The sequence below is a fragment of the Oryzias latipes genome, chromosome 17 (genome assembly GCF_053564925.1).
Source record: "Oryzias latipes strain Hd-rR chromosome 17, Olatipes_Hd-rR_3.1".
NCBI lineage: Eukaryota > Metazoa > Chordata > Actinopteri > Beloniformes > Adrianichthyidae > Oryzias > Oryzias latipes.
The window spans coordinates 11,883,365-11,904,695 of NC_136253.1; the positions used below are offsets into that span (position 1 = coordinate 11,883,365).

At 40.7% G+C, this 21,331-nt stretch overlaps 2 protein-coding genes across 13 annotated transcripts in view; one reads left to right on the forward strand and one right to left on the reverse strand.

Moving 5' to 3' along the window:
* efr3a (EFR3 homolog A (S. cerevisiae)) overlaps window positions 1-2,738 on the forward strand; it is a 113,544-nt gene extending 110,806 nt beyond the window's left edge. For all 11 annotated transcript variants that reach the window (XM_023965572.2, XM_078934422.1, XM_078934424.1 and 8 more), the window contains one exon: window positions 767-2,738. In XM_023965572.2, the coding sequence (XP_023821340.1) occupies window positions 767-872 (106 nt within the window). In that variant the 3' untranslated portion in view covers window positions 873-2,738. The remainder of the gene's footprint in view (window positions 1-766) is intronic.
* On the reverse strand, window positions 2,259-21,003 carry oc90 (otoconin 90). Of its 2 annotated transcripts, XM_020711291.3 has the most exons (18): window positions 20,878-21,003; window positions 15,784-15,835; window positions 15,603-15,665; window positions 14,786-14,960; window positions 12,938-13,044; window positions 12,635-12,766; window positions 11,986-12,033; window positions 10,430-10,495; window positions 10,158-10,259; window positions 9,197-9,250; window positions 8,983-9,072; window positions 7,216-7,377; window positions 6,673-6,834; window positions 5,593-5,682; window positions 5,350-5,521; window positions 4,524-4,630; window positions 4,210-4,453; window positions 2,259-2,995 (listed from the first exon to the last, which is right to left on the reverse strand). In XM_020711291.3, the coding sequence occupies exons 2-18, from the start codon at window positions 15,824-15,826 to the stop codon at window positions 2,821-2,823; spliced, it is 1,992 nt and encodes a 663-aa protein (XP_020566950.1). In that variant the 5' UTR covers window positions 15,827-15,835; window positions 20,878-21,003; the 3' UTR covers window positions 2,259-2,820. The 2 variants fall into 2 exon arrangements, with proteins under 2 accessions (XP_020566950.1, XP_078790552.1); XM_078934426.1 differs by lacking the exon at window positions 9,197-9,250.
* Window positions 21,004-21,331: the final 328 nt, after the last annotated feature.

Sequence of the window (21,331 nt, forward strand, 5' to 3'; positions counted from 1 at the left end):
AAAGAATCAGAAGTCATTCAGACGTCATTGTTCACCGTAACTCTGGAACCTGTTTGTAACATTCTACAGGTTAGCCAAATTAGAGGTGTTAGCCACATTAGCGTTTTTTTTTTTTACGATACCTAAAACTACCATGCTAGTTTGCAACAGACCAATACAGCTAAAACGAACGTTACTGTTCCTACGCTACCTTCTGTAAGTGTGCCTGAAAGTGTGGAAAATGTGGTAAGGACTGGGTTGTCAAGGAAACCAGGGAGGTCTTAAGCAATGTCTGAATTCCTGCCCTAATACCAAACTACTAAAAAAACTATTTAGTGCGGGACTATGTGGTGCCCTGGATTATAAAAGCAATTTGGACACCATGCTCACTACTATTTTTAAACGCCGAATATGAAATTGAATTCACGAATGGAAAATCAAATTGATGTCAGCATTTTGCGACAATTGTAGCAGCACCACAAAATGGCGAACGCACTATATAGTGAGTAGTGAAGGAATTGGCTCATAGCCTTAGTTCTGGGCAGAGACGTGAATCTTGCTGCATACATCGAGCAGCTCGAGGCATGAAAATAGATGGATGGTTGCTATGGACTCCAACCGTTAGTATGGCAGCTGTCTTGGGTCAAAGTATAGCATTGGGCAGCAGAAACCTTGCTGTTATTTCTTTATGTTCAGCTGCAGACTAAGCTGCTGAGCGCACAGCGTCTCTGCTCTCCTGGTTTTCTGGATGAAAGTGGAGTAACTCGTTTCTACATCCACCCTGCAGGCCTCCCCCCAGCCCGTCTGGAGTGGTCTCCATCTCAGCGGGACACACTCAACATCCGTCCGTCCCCGTCTACGAGATGAAGTTTCCAGACCTGTGTGTCTACTGAACGCAGTGCCGCAGCCACGGTCTGCACTCCAAAAAAAAAAAAAAAGGGAGGAAGTGATGCAGTGAGGGAGGAGAAGTCTGTCGGTCACTAAAATCCTGTTAAATCAACCTCTGCAAACCACTGTCTCATCTTTGTGTTCTTGGAGATGTTAAACATTTGAGTCACGTCCATGAAGCAAAAAAGAACTTTGTGTCAAAAAGAACAAAAAAAGGAAAAGCCAAAATATTGCTGTGTCATGGTTTTCCTGCTGAATTACACATCGTTTATCGGTAGACCAGCTTGTACATAAACTCCACGCAAAGACAAGCGCTTAGAAATGAGGCCAAGCAGCTTCTGCCTGACTTTGGCTGCACAGCTCCTCTTCCTATAGTTCTCAGTATTGTATAGAATACATAAATAGTAGACATACACGAGGAAAGAGTGGAGGAATGTCGTGGTCAGCAGGTACTTTACAGATTGGAAGCAGAATCGGGAGCTGATCAGGATAAAGGTTTATGATGGGAAAAGGAAGTCCATGATGGAAACTAAATGTGATTTCAGAGGTTTGGTAAAAGAAAGCGAACTTCAGCCCAAAACTGTGACACTTTCATTTTACGCTCTCTTAAGATTCAGGGAAATCTATCAAAGATCATGCTCAAATCATACAAAATCTATCTTAATATTAAAAATAATCCAGCCTCTAAAGCGCTTAAAGTCACAGAGATTGTGAGGTGGCTTCAAATGAAACCTTTGGAGTCTCGAACCTCGATCAGAGCATCAGAAATGTTCACGCTCAGTTTGCAAACTTGGTTTCAGTGTAGGCGTCTAAAGCACAGCTTGACCTACATGCTAGGATAGAAAAACCACCAAACCTGAGTGACAGCAGCTACCTAACCAGAGGTAAGGTCACCTGAACGACCTGCATGGATTATGTGAGTGGTGAGTGTTTATGCAGGAGGCTATCTGCTAAAATCCTTCCAAACATGTTAGCTCAGCCTCTGACCAGCAATAAAAGCAACACCTACACGTCTGCACATGTAGGTCCAGCTGTGTTCAACCCGATGCTTTCAGTGCTTTTTCTGAGATCAAATGTGATCCCCCTGTCAGAAACTCAAGGCTTTCTTGGAGAATAATCCAGCGCCTAATCCCAGGAAGCTCTTCCTGGTTTGGGTTCGAATTTGGCAACACAGATGCTGGAAAACCGACATTTTTGCTGCAAAACAGCCTGATGTCCACCTCTTAGCCTAAAACCGCACAATCTTAGCTTCTCGCTGAATCGTCTAAAGGGTTTTGGGAAGTCGGTTCATGCTGATGCGTGGCTGGAATGTTAATGCGTCGTCGGCAGGAATGTTTTCTGCATGGTGGAAGCGTCGCCTGCTGGAGCAGAGATCAAAAGGCCTTCATAGCTTTGGTTTTTTTTAAACTCGTAGAGCATTTTCTCATTCTGTGGATGAAACTGAATCAGTTTTAATGTATATCTGTAGTCAGAGTCTATTTTTTGAAATCTGTGCAATGTGCTAATTTTAGCTCCAAGATTCACTGAAACACCATCTGCAAAAAAAGTTGTTTTCATCGAAAATAGTGATGGATCACCTCATATCTGCTACACATCAGAACAAACACATCAACACAAACCAGCCTGTTTTTTAAAAAAGTGTTTATTTTGAATGTTTAGGAGACTAAATGAAAAGAAACCAGCTTTTTCATGTTTGTCGTGATGTTTGTCCGCTTCTTGTCTAATGCGAATGGCTGCTGCAGCTGTTGTTCACGCTCTGCTGGCACACACGCCACACTAAAGGGAAAATGATTTTGAGCCACATCAGAAGAAGCTTCCTGTCTGTACGTTCATGTTGGAGAGATCAAATAAAATGTTTTTGTGGAGTTGGACCTTCGTCGTTCTTCTTCAGCACCTGTGGTCACGTTTTGAAACTGGTTCAAATCTCACAGCTGCTGAAAGACTGAAGATGATCTAAAATTCTTCTTCTTCCTCTTCCTCTTCCTCCTCCTCTTCCTCCTCTGCTGGTCTTTGGTTGTGGGTCTGAATCCCGTCGAGAGCGGGCTGTTCTCTGCTCTCCTCGATGGAAATAGGGGGAGTTTCTTCAACCCACAATTCAACTTCTTCCCTTTGGTCCGAATCCTCTTCACTGCAGACAATGACATTTTATTTTGAAGGAGTTGATTTTATTCTTACACTTACAAAACAATGTCAAATAATGAAAAATGGTTTTACTAAGATCCAGAGTAGCAACCCCACCCAGCGTATTTTTTATGACACTAACACAATCTTTTTCAGACTGTTTTTTTTCCATCTGCACCTGATTCACAACGATTTGAATTACGAAAGAAACTCATAAAATGAAATTTTAATTATAATTTCCCTCATAACATGTTAAAAACACCCAAAACAATTTTCATTGGAGGGGGTCTTTAATGTCTGACCCCCATGCGCATTCTTGAAGGTCTGACTGTATGTGCAAATGTTTTTGCTTGATTTGGCCAAACTTTTTGGAGATCTTGTTGCTCCACGTCGACAGTCCCGCCCACAACTCGGAGGTGAATTTCTAATAAAGTATTAACGCTCTGCAGAAACTATGTCCAAGAAAACGACAGGTTTTTTTTTAAATTTTGCTTGAAAACGGCATTTTACCTAATGACCACTAGAAACGCTTTGTTAATCGATCAAAAGATGATCGGAGTGACTTTAAGACAAAGACTCACATGCTGCTTTGTGTCATTATGTGAGCGGAAATCTAACCCTGATGCTGAAGCTGAAACTCAGCGGTTTAAAATAATCCTAAACTCATCAATCCAACAGTTTTAGGTTCAGATTATGTACCAGAAACAACTTTCAGCTGCTGTTCAGAACACATGGTGGTTCCTCTGATGCACACGGTGGCTGTGAATCATGTTGGAATATCTTAATCATCTCGATCTGAAGGAAAAGATTAAACGATCATGGAAACTAGATTTTGCAAAAAGTAAAATGTTGGACTACAGTTTAATATTTGTGATTGCCATAAAGGGTCATAGGTTTTATGCAAACATGAGGGGGGCCCAGCGCAGAACTTTGTGGCATTCCAGGGTCTAAATGTTTTTGAAGTTTTATGTTTAAAGCAAAATTCACTTTTTTACAACACAAACAGAACTACTGTTTTGTGGTAATTTAGATTACACAAATATCTGAAAATGAAGCAGAGGTGTTTAAAGTGTTTTACCCACCAGAACTTTATAAAAGAAAACGTGAATTTTTCTATTGTTTTCTTTTGTTCTGACGAGTTTTTAGACTTTTAAACCAAGTCCTGTTGGCAGCTGCCGTGCTCCTTGCCCTCTTTGCCATTAAGGGGGCGTGTCCTCTCACCTGTGGGGGGACTGCACAGGTGGACTCGTGGGGTCCTCTGGCCTGGCGCTCTGCTGCTGCTCCTCACTGGACTCAGGGGGTTCCTGCACAGGTTTTGGGGGTCTGCTGGGCCGCCGGCAGGGGGGGCTGGGCCCCCGGCACTGCTGCGGGGCCGGCCTGTGGTTGAAGTGAGCCGCCGCCATGCACTCTGCTGTGGTTTTGTCGCACACACACTGCAGCTTGTCACACAGGGTGGCGCCCTGACCTGCGGGGGCAGCAGAGTGTGATGCGGCCGGCAGCTTTGTGTTGTTGCTGTTGTGTAGCATCAGACTCACAGCGGGGTTTGTGCTCCTCACAGGAGACCTGAACACTCCGGCTCCTCTCCACTCTGCAGCCCATAGAGCTGATCTGCTTCAGGCAGCAGTGATGGAAGAAGCAGCACCTGCAGAGGAGCAGCACAGGTTTAGCGCCCCCTATGTGAGAGCATGGGACCTGCAGAAATGAGACTCAAATCACTGTTAAAATACTCACTGAAAAACTCAAAGGTTTCAAAATGTGCAGAAACATGGAAAGGCTGAAGAAAGGTTGTCATGGTAACTGTCCAAATATGGTAGCGCTAGCTGAACATTTATTTACTTCCATCCAGAAAAACAAGACAAAATGCTAATAAACATGTAAAGATATTTGTTGAAGTAAAATTATTATTTCAGTTGATTCTTTTAATGTTTGTATAGTCTTTTTTTTGTAGAGCGCCACCTTGCTCTGCAACCATCCTCATATCCTCGTGTTTAGAGTTGTAAAACTGAGGATGAAATGTTAAACTGTCCAATAACAGACAAGCATGACCCTCACATAACAGTGCGGCTCTCAAACACTTAACAGTTGTTAATTACTTATTTATCTATAGTTTTAGTTGCAAATAAACAATTTTTTCTAAGTTTCATGTTTAGGAAGAACCAAACCTTCGCCAAGCCTGTACCAAAATAAAACTAAGCATAATATCTTGATAATATCCTGAAAAAAAGGCTTAAAAAATGTTCAATTGTACTTTCTCACATAAACACTTTTAATTTACTAAAAATGTTTATCAGCCCAAAAGGAGACAAAAAGTGGATTTTTTTCCCATATGGATGCTTTTCCTAGATGCTTTCGGGGGCTGACCTGTCCAGGCGGTCCACGGGTTGCCCCGCCCCCTCCCGCCCGCAGTAGCAGCCGTACATCTCGTACTCCTGCGGACAGCGCCCTGTCAGGCAGTGCAGCATCTGCCCGAGCGCTGGCATCTCCTTCCTGCTCCGCCCATCGCTGCCGGACACGCTGAAGGAGAGGCTGCACTCTGAAACGGAGCTCGGCGGTTCAGTCACACTTACAGAAACCTCACTGCCACCTCTGACCTTTGGCCTTTACCTGCAACGTTCGGCTGCTGCCCGTCAGTCAGACCAGCCGAGTCCAGCAGGGTCCAGGCGAAGAACGGCACCGTCCTCCTCTGAGCCCCATCTGCCAGAAGACATTTGATTTAAATATCAAACATAGTTTTTAATCTTTGTTCATGAAAAACATTTTTGCAAAACTGTTGATTTGAAGTGAAAAAATGTAGCTGATTACAAACCACCCAACTAATTACAAAAAACTGACAAGAACAAAAATTTAGAAAATGGGATGGATTTTTCATCAACACACCTAAAACACTGTCAGTATTTCATGTTTAATTGTCTGTGAGGCGAAGCTGCAGAACTTTTTTTGAGTTTCTGTCTTCAAGTATTAGTTTTGAGCTGAATAAAAAAGAAAAAAAGAAATGGAAAAAGCTTTAGGTCAATATAAAAAAAAAAGTTTAATAACTGAAAAGATCGGTCTATAAACATTCAGCAGATAGACTAATTCATTGTGGTTTTTCATCATTTACACTTGTGTGAATCGAACAGAATCTAGTCTGAATTTAGTCCCATTTAGTCGGAACTTTATAGTTTGTCCACTTTTTTTTATTTTAACAAATATTTTTTACAAATTTTTTCCATTTTAAAACAAATTTGGGACTTTTTTTTTTTTGTAATTATTGGATTTTTACATTTTGTGCGAAATTATTTTACTCAGTCTGAAATGTTATCTTTGCAGTTTAGTAATATTTTTATTTTTCCCCTATTTAGCCCACGTGCTGTCCTATGACCCCACCTTCACATTGACGTGTTCTCCCTACCATGACAAAGGTGGATAAAGGTGGAAAGATTTCATGTAATCCATGGACACCAGTGAAGATCACAAATCATTGAAGAAAAAAGGTTCAGCGCACTGTCTAGTGGGTCTAGATGACCCAACTCCCAATGTTAAAGTGCCTAGGATAGCACAAGGGTTACGTAAGTTTAAACGGTACTATGTCAACATACACATATCTTCATGGAAAATATGTTTGTTTTTTGTTCTCTGTTCTCCAGAAAGAAAGTTTCTTGTAATCTCAGATGTCTATAACAGAAGCCGCTGCAGGTTTCGTACCCACTCCTGCAGCCGTGGCGTTCTCCAGCAGCTCCTCAGACCCCGCCTCCATCTTGGCTACCCACATGGTGGTTCTGATGGGCGTGGCCTCAGAGCGAGGCTTGAAGGTTTCTCCTCTTTGTGTGGATGGGTGGACGGTTGGAGATGAAGAGGTTGGAGAGCCTGTGAAGGAGCAGAGTTCCCCATTGTGACTTCTCTGCAGGCAAATGGGAACTTTGAGCTTCATGAACCATCAACGTCTGTGTTTGAGAAACAATTTTCTATTTACAAAGAAACACAGAGAAAGTTTTGTACTCGGAGCAGAATCCAACACTGAAGATTTCCAGAAGAAAAAAGGATTTCTTCTTCAGGTATCTCAGAATAAAAGAATCTAAACTGGCTTCTGTAGCCTAACATCAACAAGACTTTCATCTTATTGTTGCCTTTGTATCAAATTTGGGTTATAAAAAAAAAAAAAAAGACAAAGTCACTTTTATCAACGTCAAGATCAAACATACTGAACCATGAAAGTTTGAGGAAATCACTGTGACCCATAACCCTCGCCTTCATCAGATGTTTCACTTTGATTTTTCTCCTCATCAGCAGCATCCTCTGCCTCATCTTCTTCAGAAGACTCTGGGTGGATCTTTCGAGCCGAGACTTTTATCTTGGGGCTGATCTGAGGTTCAGCCAGGGTCAGAGGTGACCCCATGGGAAATCCTGGATCTGCAGGAAGAAGATTGATAAAAAAATTACTTAAATAAACTTTTATCTTAAGCAAAAACACAGATTAAAGCAAAAACACAGATTTAGGCCTTGAACTCTATGTTCTAAATCTTTGTGATCTCCTGTCGAGGCTTTCTTACATCAAAATCAACACGATTTCCTGAAATTTTAATTTCAAAAATCTACTAAGACAGAGATTTTAAATCAGCTTCCAAAGCAAAAGGCCAGGAAGGAAAAAACAGGTCTACCTTCATAAAATTTTGTGTCAATAAGACAATTGTTTTATCATTAAAATTGTTTGCGAGTTTAAACCACAAGAAACCTGATTGAGGAACATCATCACCTTCCATCTTCTTCAATTCTTTGAATGTTTTTAAAAACGTTTAACCCTTGTGCTATCATAGGCACTTTACCATTGGGAGTTGGGTCATCTAGACCCACTAGACAGTTAGCTGAACCTTTTTTCTTCAATGATTTGTGATCTTCACTGGTGTCCATGGATTACATGAAATCTTTCCACCTTTATCCACCTTTGTCATGGTAGGGAGAACACGTCAATTTAAGGGTGGGGTCATAGGATAGAACAAACCAGAAAAAGTCTGGTGGTGAAGCCACAAAGATTCAGCATCAACATCTGTCAACACTTCCTCTTTATGCTGATAAAAAAGATAAAAAAAAGGGTATAAGTCAACTGATGTTTTTTTTTTTATTATTTTATATTTCCATCTGTAAAAAACAATGTGTTTTACATCCAATCAAACTTTTTTTTTGGTTATCGTAGAGATATGAAAGTGGCGGAGTCATGACTGGAGTCATTTCTCCTCCACTGGTGAAGAGCGCCACCAGTGGGGGGTGTTATTCCTAACTTGAAGAGTCCACGCCATCTTTCTCCAGGACCACGGCCTCAGGCCTGGACGTTGTTCTTTCTCATCCCAGATGCTGCTGAGCAGCAAGTCAGAACATCTATTTGTAAGAAAGACCTAAATTCAAGTCGGAAACATTCTAACAGTCATGCACGGCACGGGAGCAATGATGATGTGGGGTTGATTTGTTGCCACGGACCATAAACTGCAGAGCAGAGCCCTTAAGTGAGGAGTCAAAAGACAAGAAGTGGAATCAGAAAAGATGGAACTGGGTTCTGGTAATGGCGATCCAGTCCAGGTCACCTGATAAACTGACGGTTAACTGACGGCATCATTTGGAAACAATAGGAGGTCAGAATGTCAGAGTGATGGGACGACCTCAAAACAGACCTAACGTTCAATCCCCAAAAGAACTTCACGCCTTTGTACTTCAGAGTTTGGACACTAGGGGGAGTGCAGAACGAAGCAGTTTACTGTATCTCTATAAAAACATGTGAAAATACTGGATCACTGCTACTTTTACAAATTCATTAAATATCTGACAACCTGACAGGAGCAAATATATTTGCTTAAAACTTTATAAGTAAAAAGTAAAAATTTCAATGGAAAGCAATGTAAATCTCTGCAAAAGTTGAACTTTTTCTCGTATAGTTTTCCTCTTTTATCTGAAGAAACCCCTTCCTGTATTTCAAAGAGATGACTTCCTTCATCGCTCCTGTTCTATGACGTGTCTGAAGCTCACCGGAACCGACAGCAGAAACACTCGGACCCGTCCGCTCCTCCTCCAACTCCTCCGGCTCCAGCGCCTCCTCCACACCCGTTTCATTCAGCCCTGCAAAAGAAGGAAAGGTCCCAGTCAAAGGAGCAGCAGGAGGCTCATTCCTCTACCCGCTGCAGCCAAACTTCTCTGAGTTTGCAGGAGGCTAGCAGGAAAAAACAGCAGAGACTACAGTTACCTGCAGCAGTGAGACTCATTTGTGTCATGTCTTCCACCTCTTCATCAAGCTCCTCTGAGGACAGAAACATGATCACAGCTCCCTGCAATCTGCATGTTAACATTTCAAGACCTTTACGTTTCCAGTGAGAGGCTGCCGAAGAGTTACTGAACTACCGTTTTTATTAGGATGACCTGAAAAACGTGGGTTTTCATGGACGCACCAGGCCTCAATCTGAGGATAAAAGGGCCAAAATTCAATCCCTTTGGGATTATTTCAATCCTTAAACAATATCATGAATATTATCAAGACTCAAAAAACGTTCACGCCTTCCATGTCAAAAAAAGTTTTGATATCAAGTCAGTCAGCCTCTGGGACACATCTGTTCCTCATGGCTAATTCTGACCTGAGGGGGGCGCTGTTACAACATTGAACTGTGACGCAACAGCAAAGAATGAATAATACACGTGAATTTAGACGCGTGAACCCCAGACATCAAACACAGTGTTCTCACTCATCAGTTTATAGTTGCTAATGTAGTCGTCGCAAAGTTTTTAGCTTTGTGCTTATATTGTAAACACTACACACTTATTTGGTCAACACAAAAGAGCAACACACTGAGTTTAAGATGGTACAAAATCACCACTAACAACTGTCCATTATGGCAAACATTTTGAATGGTTGCTAAGGAAACCCAAAAAAAAACTTTGCCGTAGAAACACGACTTTAGTTACAGATGTTTGTGAAAGCGGGACATGAAGAAAAATGGATTGTTGCTATGAGTTTCTCAGCTTCACAAAGCCATAATTTTGAATCAAAACCTTGACCTGTTCCTTGAGGAGTACAGGTGGGCGGGGTTAGAGGCTTGGGCAATGACTATTCAGGCTTTTGACTCTTACTGGTGCAGAGTTCCTCTTCTCTTCTTTGTTTTCTTTGAACAAAACAAACTTGATCCACTTCGGTGCTTTACAGTGGAACGTACCAGCATGCGGCGGCAGGAACGGCGCTCCTGGTGGTGGAGTGATGGCATCACTCGCATCACTGCGGTTCAATGATGTTGTGTTCATCAGGAAGTCGTTCTCTCCTGCTTGGACACAAAATTTATTTTTTAGAAACCTCTAAATCAGAAGAACTCCATTAAATCTATAAAAAAATGGATGAAGACCTTCTATCCAAGCTTCAATGCTTTCTCAGGAGTAAAACTCCCAAACATCTAAACTCAACTGAGACACATTTCACAAGTCAAACCTTTACCTGCAGCCAGGAGGGACGAATTGGAGAAGAAATCCCCTGTTGAGTCGTTTCCTGCAGGAAAAGCATCTGAAAAGAAAAACGTGTTGTTTTATCACTGTTTTAGAGGAACAACACATTCTACCAGCTTTGGTTCTAATATATATTTATACATTTTGCACTTTGAGGTCAACGGTTTTCATATTTTGGACTGATATGCATTGAAAAGCCACAGAATCGGCTGACTTATGTTGTTTGCGTTAATACTTCCGCTGCTTTTCTCCTCTTCACAATCTGCTGGAATTATGTTAATTGCGTAAACGGTTCATACGGTTCATGTGATGCGCGTTCAAGAAAGCACATTCTTGAACGCGCATCTAGTTGATGCTGTTCACACCGGCAGTGTTGCCAAATGGAGTTGTGTTGCAAATCTGCCAGGTCCCACAAAAAACAAAAAAAAGTTGATCAGTGATTAATTAGCTGTAATTAGCAGTAATCAATCATCCTTTATTTAATTTTCCCATTTTGATTGAAAGTCCAAATTTGAAACGTTTTTAAATGATAATAAATCCACAACTTTGCTGCTAGTCCGAGGAAAACATCAAATCGTGGACTCCCATTGAGCTTCCATGACCACAGGAGACCAAAGGTGAGCTTTCCTGATTATAAAGTATTTTGATAAAGAATAAAACCCGCCAACCCGACCCCAAACCCGCCCAAACCAATTTTCACCCTCAAATTCACAATCAAAACCGTCCAATCTGGGAACACAGGGAGGGGATTCTTCTTCTATTCCTTTTTCTGCTGTGCGCCTCCTACAGTTGGGAGAGGTTTTGTGCCAAATGGTGTAAATCTGGTGAATTTTGCTTCAGGCTTTTTCTTTCACAGCTCTATTCTGATATATTTTTTTTAGTTTAGTTTTAGCCTACCAACAGTTGGTACTTCTGTGTTTTTAAAAAGAACATCAACCATACGTCACTACAAAATCCCAGTTTTTCTTTGGTCAAAGTTCAACTGCTTTAACTTTAATAGACGTGCATTTTGTTTGTGGAGCCCAAAAATGGTCGTAGAAACGTGCGTAGCAATGTAAACGCTGAAACCTGAAATGTACATTTATGGCCATTTCATTGACTGTGAACGTAGCTTTATGGGTGCTAAGGCTCTGTTGTTAAAGAGTTCAATCTGAGGGAATTTCACTTCCTCTGCTGAAGTTTCCATTTGGACGTCGTGAGTCCAAGAGAGCTGCTGACCTCAGAGAGATGTTTGAAGGTGGAACGGGTTCACACAGACTCAAAGAGAAACACTCTGAACCCGTGTGTCCATCAGGCCTCAGAAACACTCGACTTGAAGGGAGTCTGAGACGGAGTGCGTCTGCCTCGACAAACGCCGCTCACAACACCTCAGGCATTTCCTATCAGGTGGGCGGAGAACATTAACCATGAAGAGGCGGTTGTTTTAATTGGCTGAGGTGTGACGCAGCCTTTTCCTGACCCGCTGAGGAAAGTGACGCACCGCCTGCAGACGGCTGACGCAGGAGCGGCTCCCACTCAGGTTCAGCTGAAGTGTGCACTCAGACTCACCTGCTCCTGTGAGGAGCTCGCCAGTCTCCGTGGCGCCGCTGAGCCAATCTGCAACAGCAAACCAATTCAGAGTCACTTCCTGCGCTCTCTAACAAGCAGACGTCATCATGTTCCTAACAAACTTTATCAGCAAGTTTGAGTCAGAAATTCAGACTAAAACTTTCTAACTGATTGAATAGTTTCACCTAAAGAGGCAAAAGGAAATAAGAAAAATGTTCTGCTTTCAACCGATTCTCCAGTCTTCCTTAGCAACCACAACATACCAACAAACATATTAAATGAGAAATTAAATGATTCCTGTTTGCTACGAGCTTGAAGCTGTTTGCAGCTCAGCAGACATCAAAGCTTATTTTTTCAGAATAAAATCTGCATCTTTACAATAACTTTCCATTTTACTGACATGTTTTTCTAAATTTCTGGCTTAAATTAGGAGACAAAATGTAATGTTTGTGTTTTTATAGAATTGAATACCAGTTGCCATAGTGACATTTACTGAGTGGTGAAGCTTTAAGTTTTTTTTCCTTTGACCATATAAAAGCTCATTCCACTAGAACTGCAGTAAAAAGACATGGACACTAAAACAGGTGTTTTACAGTGTCGGTTCATGTGTTTTGATCCTTCAGGAAGTGGTAGAGAGGATGACGGAGACCTGAGTGATTTGCAACAAAGCACGCTGACTCAGCAAAGCCTCTCAGAGAGGCGTTGTAGTGGCTCAGAGTGAGACAGGCGATGGCGGCCTGGTCACATTCACAGAACTTCTGCTGACACGTGTCACCAACGTCTGCATCAAGACACAAAGTTTGAACAAACGTCAACACATGCATAGGAAGTCCCCAAACTAACTGTTGCGTTAAATGTTCTTATTGTGAATCACAACGAAATGTTACGTACAGCAGAAAGTATCTCTTTTTGGCCTTATCCTGTTGTAAAGTTTTCAAAATAAAAGTCTCACCACAGCTGCTGTTTGCTGCAGAACAGCTGAAGTTGTACGGCGCTGGAGGCAGCTCCAGCCTACAGGGGGCAGCGTTCTCATAACACAATCTGTGGTTCGCGCAGCATCTGGAGGCAAAAAAAGAAACTGACTGGATTCAGCAAAATACTTTAACTGCGAATTACAGCTATCACAACATTTTTAGCTTCTCTTTTGATTATTTTATTCCTTTCATTTCTTTTTCATCATTTAGCTTTTTAACATTATTCTTTATTAGTTTTGCACTTTTAGCATTTGTTTCAATGAGCATTTCTGTTATGTTATAAGACTTTTTATATTTTCATTTCCCCCTTTGTTTTTGGAGTTTCTCATTTAAGACCTCCTCCAATGACAATAATGTTTTTAACATGTTCTTGTGGCATTTTTATCATGAAAAAAAAGTTGAGATTAAAACTACACTTCTGAATATTCCTTTATGAAAATCAAGATGAAGCAGAATCCGGTGAAAAAATCCAGCTGGAGTAAAAATGTTCTGCACTTTTTATTATCTTTGTACAATTCAAACACGGACTTTGTATTTTTAAGCATTTCATTTTTCTATGGAAGCCAAAAACAGCCTACGCTTTTCTTGCCCATTGTCCATAGATAACCTCCATTTTTGGCTTCCGTCATTTTCAAATTACTTTGCATAAATTTCCCCGATAGATTGTTTGAATGTTTCCATTTGTTTAATCAATAATTTTTAGGAAAGAAAATCCCCCAAATGAAAGATTTTAGGTTACTTTTGAGAATCATTCTTAAAAAAAATAGCATTGTTAGAATTTCCTTTAGCATGGTTAGTACTTTTAACCTCCTTTGTGCTGCTTCCATGTTTGCAGCTTTACAAGGAAGCATCACACGTTTAGGGTTGAACTTTTGTGTGGATCATTCTGAGCCTTCTTAACCCTTTATCATGCTTTTCTTAATCATGACTAAACTATATCCATGTATGATAATATTTATTACATCTGGCACACTGAAGAACGATTTTACTGGTCTGTTTGTGGATTGGGAGGGGCTTGTGCTCAGAGAAGGTTTTTCGAGAAATATGCAAAAATGGATGAATGGATCATAATGAGGAATGAATATTATAATAACCTGTAAATGCAAAATCAACTATTTGAGCTTTAAGGTGTATCATAATATTCATTCCTCATTATAAACCACAAAGTGGTATTTTGAAAATAATGCAAATTCTATTTTTGAGCTTTATTTTCCCTAAATTATATAGAAATGATTTACATCAAATGTTGGCTTTTAGCATTCACTTTGGCATCTTAGCTAGGTTCACAAAGTTTACACTTTTTTATTCAACAGTTTGCAGAAATGAGTGCATAATATTATTTTACATTAATGGGTATTTTTTTTTATTGTGTTTCTTTTCCATTGTTTTAAAAGTTAGCATTAGTGGTAAATTTGAACTTTTCAAATTTTACTTTAGCTAGCATCATCAGGCTTCACTTCACTCTCCTGACAGTTTTAAGTTTTGCTGTTGTTCAATCATTTTTGTGCATTTCTTTAAATGCTGTAAGTGACATTTTAACATTGTTTATCCTTATTTTAATTGTTATATATATATATATACGTGTATAACAATGTTTAAACTTCCACAGTAGAGAAGGCTGGTCCTCTGTTGTGGTTAGCATTCAAAGCTGTGTTTTCTCTCACATTGCATGAATTAATCATGTGATGGGCTCGATCTTCTCTTAACAGAATATTTTTCACGCCCGCCTCTATCCTCACTTAAACTAGGCCGCCGTGCTGCATCTTAAATTCAGCAGCTGCTGCTTTGGCGGCGGCTTCCCGCCGGATCTGATGAGACTTGCTTACACATCCAGAGGATCCACGGGGTTTCCACGCGCCGCATATCTGCAGGAGCAGCCGTAATCTTCCAGGTCACGTGGGCAAATCCCCGAAGCACAGCGGAGCTTGGATGCAAAGTTCAGCAGAGAGGGGAAATTATGGAAGATGGCGTGCAGCCAGGTGAAGCGCAGGCCCAGACAATCTGACAGGAGGGGAATGAAGGGACACACAGTGATGCACGAGGGCAAAGCCAAACAGACGTTTTCATTCTGCTGGAGGAGAGCAGAGTGATTTAATCATAGATAATCCTGTTGGCAACTTCCAGTAACACAAGTCCAGAGGAGCCTGCAGGGCAGAGCACGGGGGCACGCTGCTCATTAAACCTGTAGGCGTCCCAGAACATCAGAGTAGAATCAGTCAAGCATCATGACAACAGCTGCACTGCAGACTGCATAGGTCGAGAGGGGGGGGTTCAATCAGCTTTTACCCTCCGGCCTGACATTTCTTCATCCATTCATCTGTATCCCTCAAAGTTCAGCCTCTGACATGACCAGGTTCTGGGATGGAGAATGGGAACATGTTTGAGGCTCAAATGAAGTCCATCAGAGGGGCAAAGATGGGTTTAGGAGAACGGAGAGGGCCAGTTCTTGATAAGTGGATGAAAGCATGTTTCATTATCAGATAAAGGGGTGCAGCCGATTAGAATCCTGCAGGCTTTGACTCATCCTTTCAGCCCAATGAAGCATCAGGTTTAATCTGTGATTAATGCTAATTAATTCCTCTGCTGATCCCTTCCACATGTGTCATGACCACTGAAGGGCCATCAGCCGGTTATGCAGCTCACCCGTCATGTGACCCGCGAGTCCACTGCTGCCCTCCGGCTCCGGGCAGAAGATGGGGGACAGAGCTGGAGACAAATGAAGAGTTCGGGGGGGTTAGATCCACGCAGACATCGGTCAGCAAGCGGCTGAGCGGCGGCTGTAATGACGGTTTCAGGGGTTCCTTTCATGGTTAATGGAACTCACCACTTGAAGATGCTGATAGACTCAAAATCCACATCAGAATCATAATTTATGTCTGCAATCAGGAGAAAAAGGCCCTTTCAGTACAGTGCACATCATGTTTCTGAACATGGTTTTGACAAAACTTTGGAGCAAAGTTGTTTTCTTTTATTAATATCTGCAATGAGTTTGATTTATCTGTGTTTTGTAGTCTGTTTATAGTTTATTTTATTATTTTAATGCTTAAGATAAAGCAAAATATGTAATCAAATGTATTATTTACTTACGTAGGAATATACAGATACAAATTCTATCTGTATAATTTTAAATTAAATTAGTTAATTATCCTTATTTAAGGAGCTAGAAAACAGTTTTTTTAAGTGTTCTGTAAGAATCAAATCCACATCACTGTGAAACAAATGATCATTTTAATTGGTTACTCTGTGTCCATGGAAATTAAATTACTTTAAAATTCTCGATATTTCAATATTTTGCCAAATAAATGTTGAAACAATAGCTATTTTTAGGCTTTTCTGTTAAATTTCCTGCAAAAGCCCAAGAAAACTTTGAGAAACTGTGACACAAACTTTTGACTGGTTGGAGAAAAGATGATATTACTTTTAAATTATTTATAAACGTCTTTAAATGTCTTTGGTTGTTATAAAACTATTAGGACTATTTTGTTTCTTTTGCAAAGAGTTTAAAACTGAATTTGTTGTTCATCACTGATATTATCGAGCAGTTTCAGTTACAAAGATTCACTTTAATTTCTGCCTGTTTATAAAATAAATGTTAATATGATATTAGTGTAAAATGTTCATTTAGTGTTGTTTTTTACATTTTATTTTAAATCAACAAATCGTCAGTACGTTACAACCACAACATAAAGATAGATGGACTGAGACCCAGAATGGCTAGGAGGCCCAGGAGACAGAATATCAAGGTCAAAAGGGTCAAAGGGCAGTGCATGTTCTAACGAGCTGTAAGTGATGCTTATTTAGTATTATTTATATACATTTATAAAAGCCACACAAAATGAGATCCGATCTCGCGCCACTTTTACGGCAATAATTTAGCGAGTGTTAACAAGACAGAGCAGCACGACACAATCTGCTCAAAATGACAGTTTTTTTAAGCAAAGTTGTTGCAAACTTTCAGCAAAGTTTTACCACAGTTGTAGCAAAGAAGCAGCAAAGTTTAAGCAAATATGCGGCACAGTTGTGGCAGAGTTGCAAAAAAGTTGTTGAAAAGTTGCAGTACATTGTAGCAAAGTTGCAGAGAAGTTGTTGCAAAGTGGGTGTTACGTCGTAGCAAAGTTGCACAAAAAATGCAGCAAATTTGTAGCTAAGTTGCAGTGCAATTGCAGAAAAGTTGAAGCAAAGTTGCAGAGAATTGGTTGCAAAGCTGCAGCAAAGTTTTAGCAAAGGTGCAGCAATGCTGCAGTACTGTGGTAGCAGATTTGTAGCAAAGTTGCAGAGAAGTTGTTGTACGGTGGTTGCAATGTTGTAGCAAAGTTGCATTAAAAGGCAATAAAAATTGTAGCAAAGCTGCATAAAAATGCAGTAAAATTGTAGCAAAGCTGCATAAAAATGCAGTAAAATTGTAGCAAAGTTGCATAAAAAATGCAGAAAAATTGTAGCAAAGTTGCATAAAAAATGCAGTAAAATTGTAGCAAATTTGCAGTACAGCTGGATAAAAGTTAATGCAAAGTTGCAGAAAATTTGGTGCAAAGGTGCAGTAATGTTGCAGTACCGTGGTAGCAGAGTTGCAGCAAAGTTGTTGCAAAGCTGCAGCAATATCTTAGCAAAGGCGGAGCAAAGTTGCAGCACAGTTGTAGCAAAATTGCAGAATTGTTGTTGCAAAGTAGTTGCAAAGTTGCCTTTAAGAAAATGCAGCAAAATTGTAGCAAAGGTGCAGCCAAGTCGCAGGAAAGTTGATTAGATGAAGAGTAGAGAAAAAGTGCAGGAATTAGTTCAATTTACACCTGGAAACCCTGGAAGTTAACTTATGGTGGTGGCAGCCTACGCCCAGTAGAGGGCGGCATTGAGACACTTTAACTTTTTTTTGTTATGTTTTTTTTTTAACTTTTTTTTAACTTTAACTTAGCCACGTTCGTTTTTTTTTTTTTTTTGGTTTGACGCGTCGCATCGAAAACTATACGACCAATGAGAACGGCGCTTTTGCACACGTGTCTGGAGCTTCTGAAGTTACAGTAAAACACAACTTGGGGGCGCTCAAACATCAAACTACATTTTTGAGCACACATACCAGCGAAGAAGATAGACGCCAAGTAGCGTCTACACAGCCGCGAAGAAATAATGACGGACATTCTAAAATATCCCCGAACCAAGCACCAGTTGGAGCTACTGGTGCTTGAAATATTCATGTTTTCTTTGTATTATTCTGACAAGCGCGTAAATACTTGCCCTCTTTTTCTGAGGGAAAAGCGACTTTAAGAAGCGTAGTAGAAGTTGCGCAGCGCCACCTTGTGTACAGGAGTATTTCTGTTTTACATTAAGCGCCATCTAATGTCAGGTAATGAAATTGCATGTTCACTCGGCTCATCGTCAGCGAAAATCGCCTGGGTGTGAACACAAAAAACGTGGCGAACAACGCCTGGCCTGGCGAACAACGCCTGGCGAACAACGCCTGGCCTGGCGAACAACGCCTGGCGAACAACGCCTGGCGAACAACGCCTGGCGAACAACGCCTGGCGAACAACGCCTGGCGAACAACGCCTGGCGAACAACGCCTGGCGAACAACGCCTGGCGAACAACGCCTGGCGAACAACGCCTGGCAAATATTCGTCCCGGTGTGTACGGGCCTTTAGGCTGCAGTTGCAGTTGCAGTCAGGTTGGTTGAGCAGAGCTCCACTTTATGCAGAAGAACTTTGCGATTTTTTGGATTTTTTTGAAAATCTTTTGGCTTTGAGGTTTGATCTGAAAACTGCCCTGACAAAACTGTAGCGTGAGCCCGCACTGCATGCTGGGATTCTAAAGAGGAGCGCAAACAGGAAACGTTAGGAGTTTACATCCAGCTTTTAAAGGGGCCTGGATGAGTCAGAGATGTGAGCTTCAGCACAAACGTTTCTACTCAGACTCAAACCCTTCTCCGGCACAGAGGCCTCATCATTCACGTCACAGCTTCTTGCATTAATGACAGGAGCAGAAATGTTACTGCCGGCTGTAATGGAGGCTCTGACATCTCATATCCAAGCTCCATAAATTGCCCCAATCATTACAGTGATTACAAAGCGGGGCTTCTGCGCCTGATGGCCTCAAACAGCTCGGCCCACCTGCAGTTCAGCGGCGAGAGGTGAACAAGTTAATGCTGCTCCAGCCTGAGAGAGGGGCAGACTTTACAGAAGGGGGCGGAGCTTTTATGATGCCCTCATTACATCTTTAATGTCAGCCTCAGAGCTGAGCAGCTCATTATTATGGATGCAAGAGAGCACAGAGAGGCTGTGATCGATCTGCAGACAGGAAACGCTCTAAAGCTGAGAAGAAACTGCAGAAAAAATGTGGAAAACGGAGCCAAAATGTACTCAGAAACAACAGATTTTCAAACATTTACTGCTTATATGTTTAATGACTAAACTAATAGAACTAATAATTTGTTTGTAGAAGAAAAGTTTGCGTAAAAGCAATTTTGCATGTTAGAACAAGCTAAATCATTTCCCTAATCAAGTTTCACTGTGAGGGGAGCAGAAGTGCAACATGACTGTGGAGAACGATCAGGAGCTGACAGAGGTGCATGCCATGTGGGAATCATTGACCTCGTCTGCACGGCCTGATTTTCAAAGTAAAACTTAAACGAAAACGACCTAATAAGGAACAGGATTTCAAAGAAAGACTAAAGAAGTGAAGTGTGACCACAACAATCAGATCCAAGAAACTTATTTAAAAAGAAGTAATAATAGATAATACATATTTTCTAACTTTTTAGTCATTTTTTCTTAAAAACTAAAAACATTTATTACTAACATTTTCTGATACAAACTAGAGAATTAGTTTTCAGGCTCTTCATCAACAGTCTTTTCAACAAAATATGAGCTGACTTATTGCCAATCAGAACAGATAAAATATCATAACTTTTGCTTAAAAGAATAAATGTCTATTTGAACATTTAAACAGCAGCAGTTTAAATCAAAGCTTTTCCCCTTTTGACTGTGAGAAAAAAAAAATTCTATAGAAGTTAAATGTTCACTGTTCAGTCATAGTGCTAAATGATAACAAATTTTAATAATACAATATTAACATGACCTGCATTTAAAAAGATCCAAATCCATGTATCCATTTTATTTTAAAAAGATTGTTTTTAAAGCAAGAATTCATAATTTTATTAATGTAAGTTTTTTTTTAGTTTGAATCATAAGTTTAAGTAAAAATTCTTTGTCTGTAACTAAATGTAATTGGTTTACTTTCATCACTTTTATTTTTTTAGTGTCTCATTTATTCACTCATTTATACTGAACTCAAACTTCAAAAATGAATCAAACCTTAAATGGAATTTAGAAAGAAAAACTGGGCCTTCATGACAGAAAATTTTATTTAAATAAATATTATGAAATAGAAAATATTTGTCTGCTTATTAAATTGCAATAAAAAACACTTTGCATTCTTCTATTTTTGTAAAAAATGTTAGAATTTGTGGAACAATTGACTGATGCTATTTTGAGAAAACAAAACAAAACAAAAAATCAAACTGCAAAGACTTCCTGAAAAAAACGCAAAGCAGAGGCCGTCTCATTTTAACCAGAAATGTTTAAAAAGTTGCATCAAAATCAGAGTTTCTGGTGAAATGAAACATATTATTGAATTTTAAAAAAAGGACAATTCAGACATAGTAAGGGTTGTGGGAAATAGAAACTGTTTTGTTTGACTTTTTTTTTTTTTGGGTGAAGTAAAAATGAATGAATTTTGTGTGAAGTAATAAAAGCTGAAGCTGCAAGCAGACGATCACAGATGAAACACTGAAGCAGAAACAGCAGGGAGGCTGAAAGTTTTATTGCAACAGAAACCTGTTTCAGGACCAAGCAGATCCGGATTCTGGCCTCCTGTCTGCACGCTTCCTGCATCATATCAACACATCAAACATGCCAACAGCTGAGATCTCACCTGGTTTGGAGGCGCAGGCTGCAGCAGGTGGAGTTTGTTCCGTCGCCTTGTTTCCTCAAAGTAAAGCCTCAGCTCTGAAAAGTGACTTTATCAGGCGGAGCTGGGAGGGGGGAACAGACACTCCCCCAAAAGATCCTCTAATTAGTCATTGTGTGACACCTGAGCAGCAGCTTACGGTGGTTTGATTCCGTTCAGGTATCTGCGGCTTTAAACACACACTGATTCCTACACTGGGGTTTGTGTGTGGGAGTGGGGGGGTCCCCACAGAGTGGCCTTTGTCCTGCAGGTCCGGTCCTGTAACCTGTGGTCAAGCTGGTCTCACCTGATCCGTGCGGAGGTTCAGATCAATGACTGGGGGGTTTCAGTGATGCAGAAGAGCTGCTGGTTTAATAACAGTGGGCTGATAGTGGGGCATTGTGTCAGACAGGTGCATCTGTGAGGGAGGGGGGCTGCA

Bases quoted from the DNA above. Each gene is read 5' to 3' on its own strand.
- oc90 (XM_020711291.3), bottom strand. From the start codon at position 15,826: ATGATTCTGATGTGGATTTTGAGTCTATCAGCATCTTCAAGTG. The intron at 14,961-15,602 runs GTGAGCTGCATA...CCCTCCTGTCAG, and splicing joins ACTCGCGGGTCACATGACGG to ATTGTCTGGGCCTGCGCTTC. The intron at 9,251-10,157 runs GTACGTTCCACT...TTCTGTCCTCAG, and splicing joins GTTCCTGCCGCCGCATGCTG to AGGAGCTTGATGAAGAGGTG.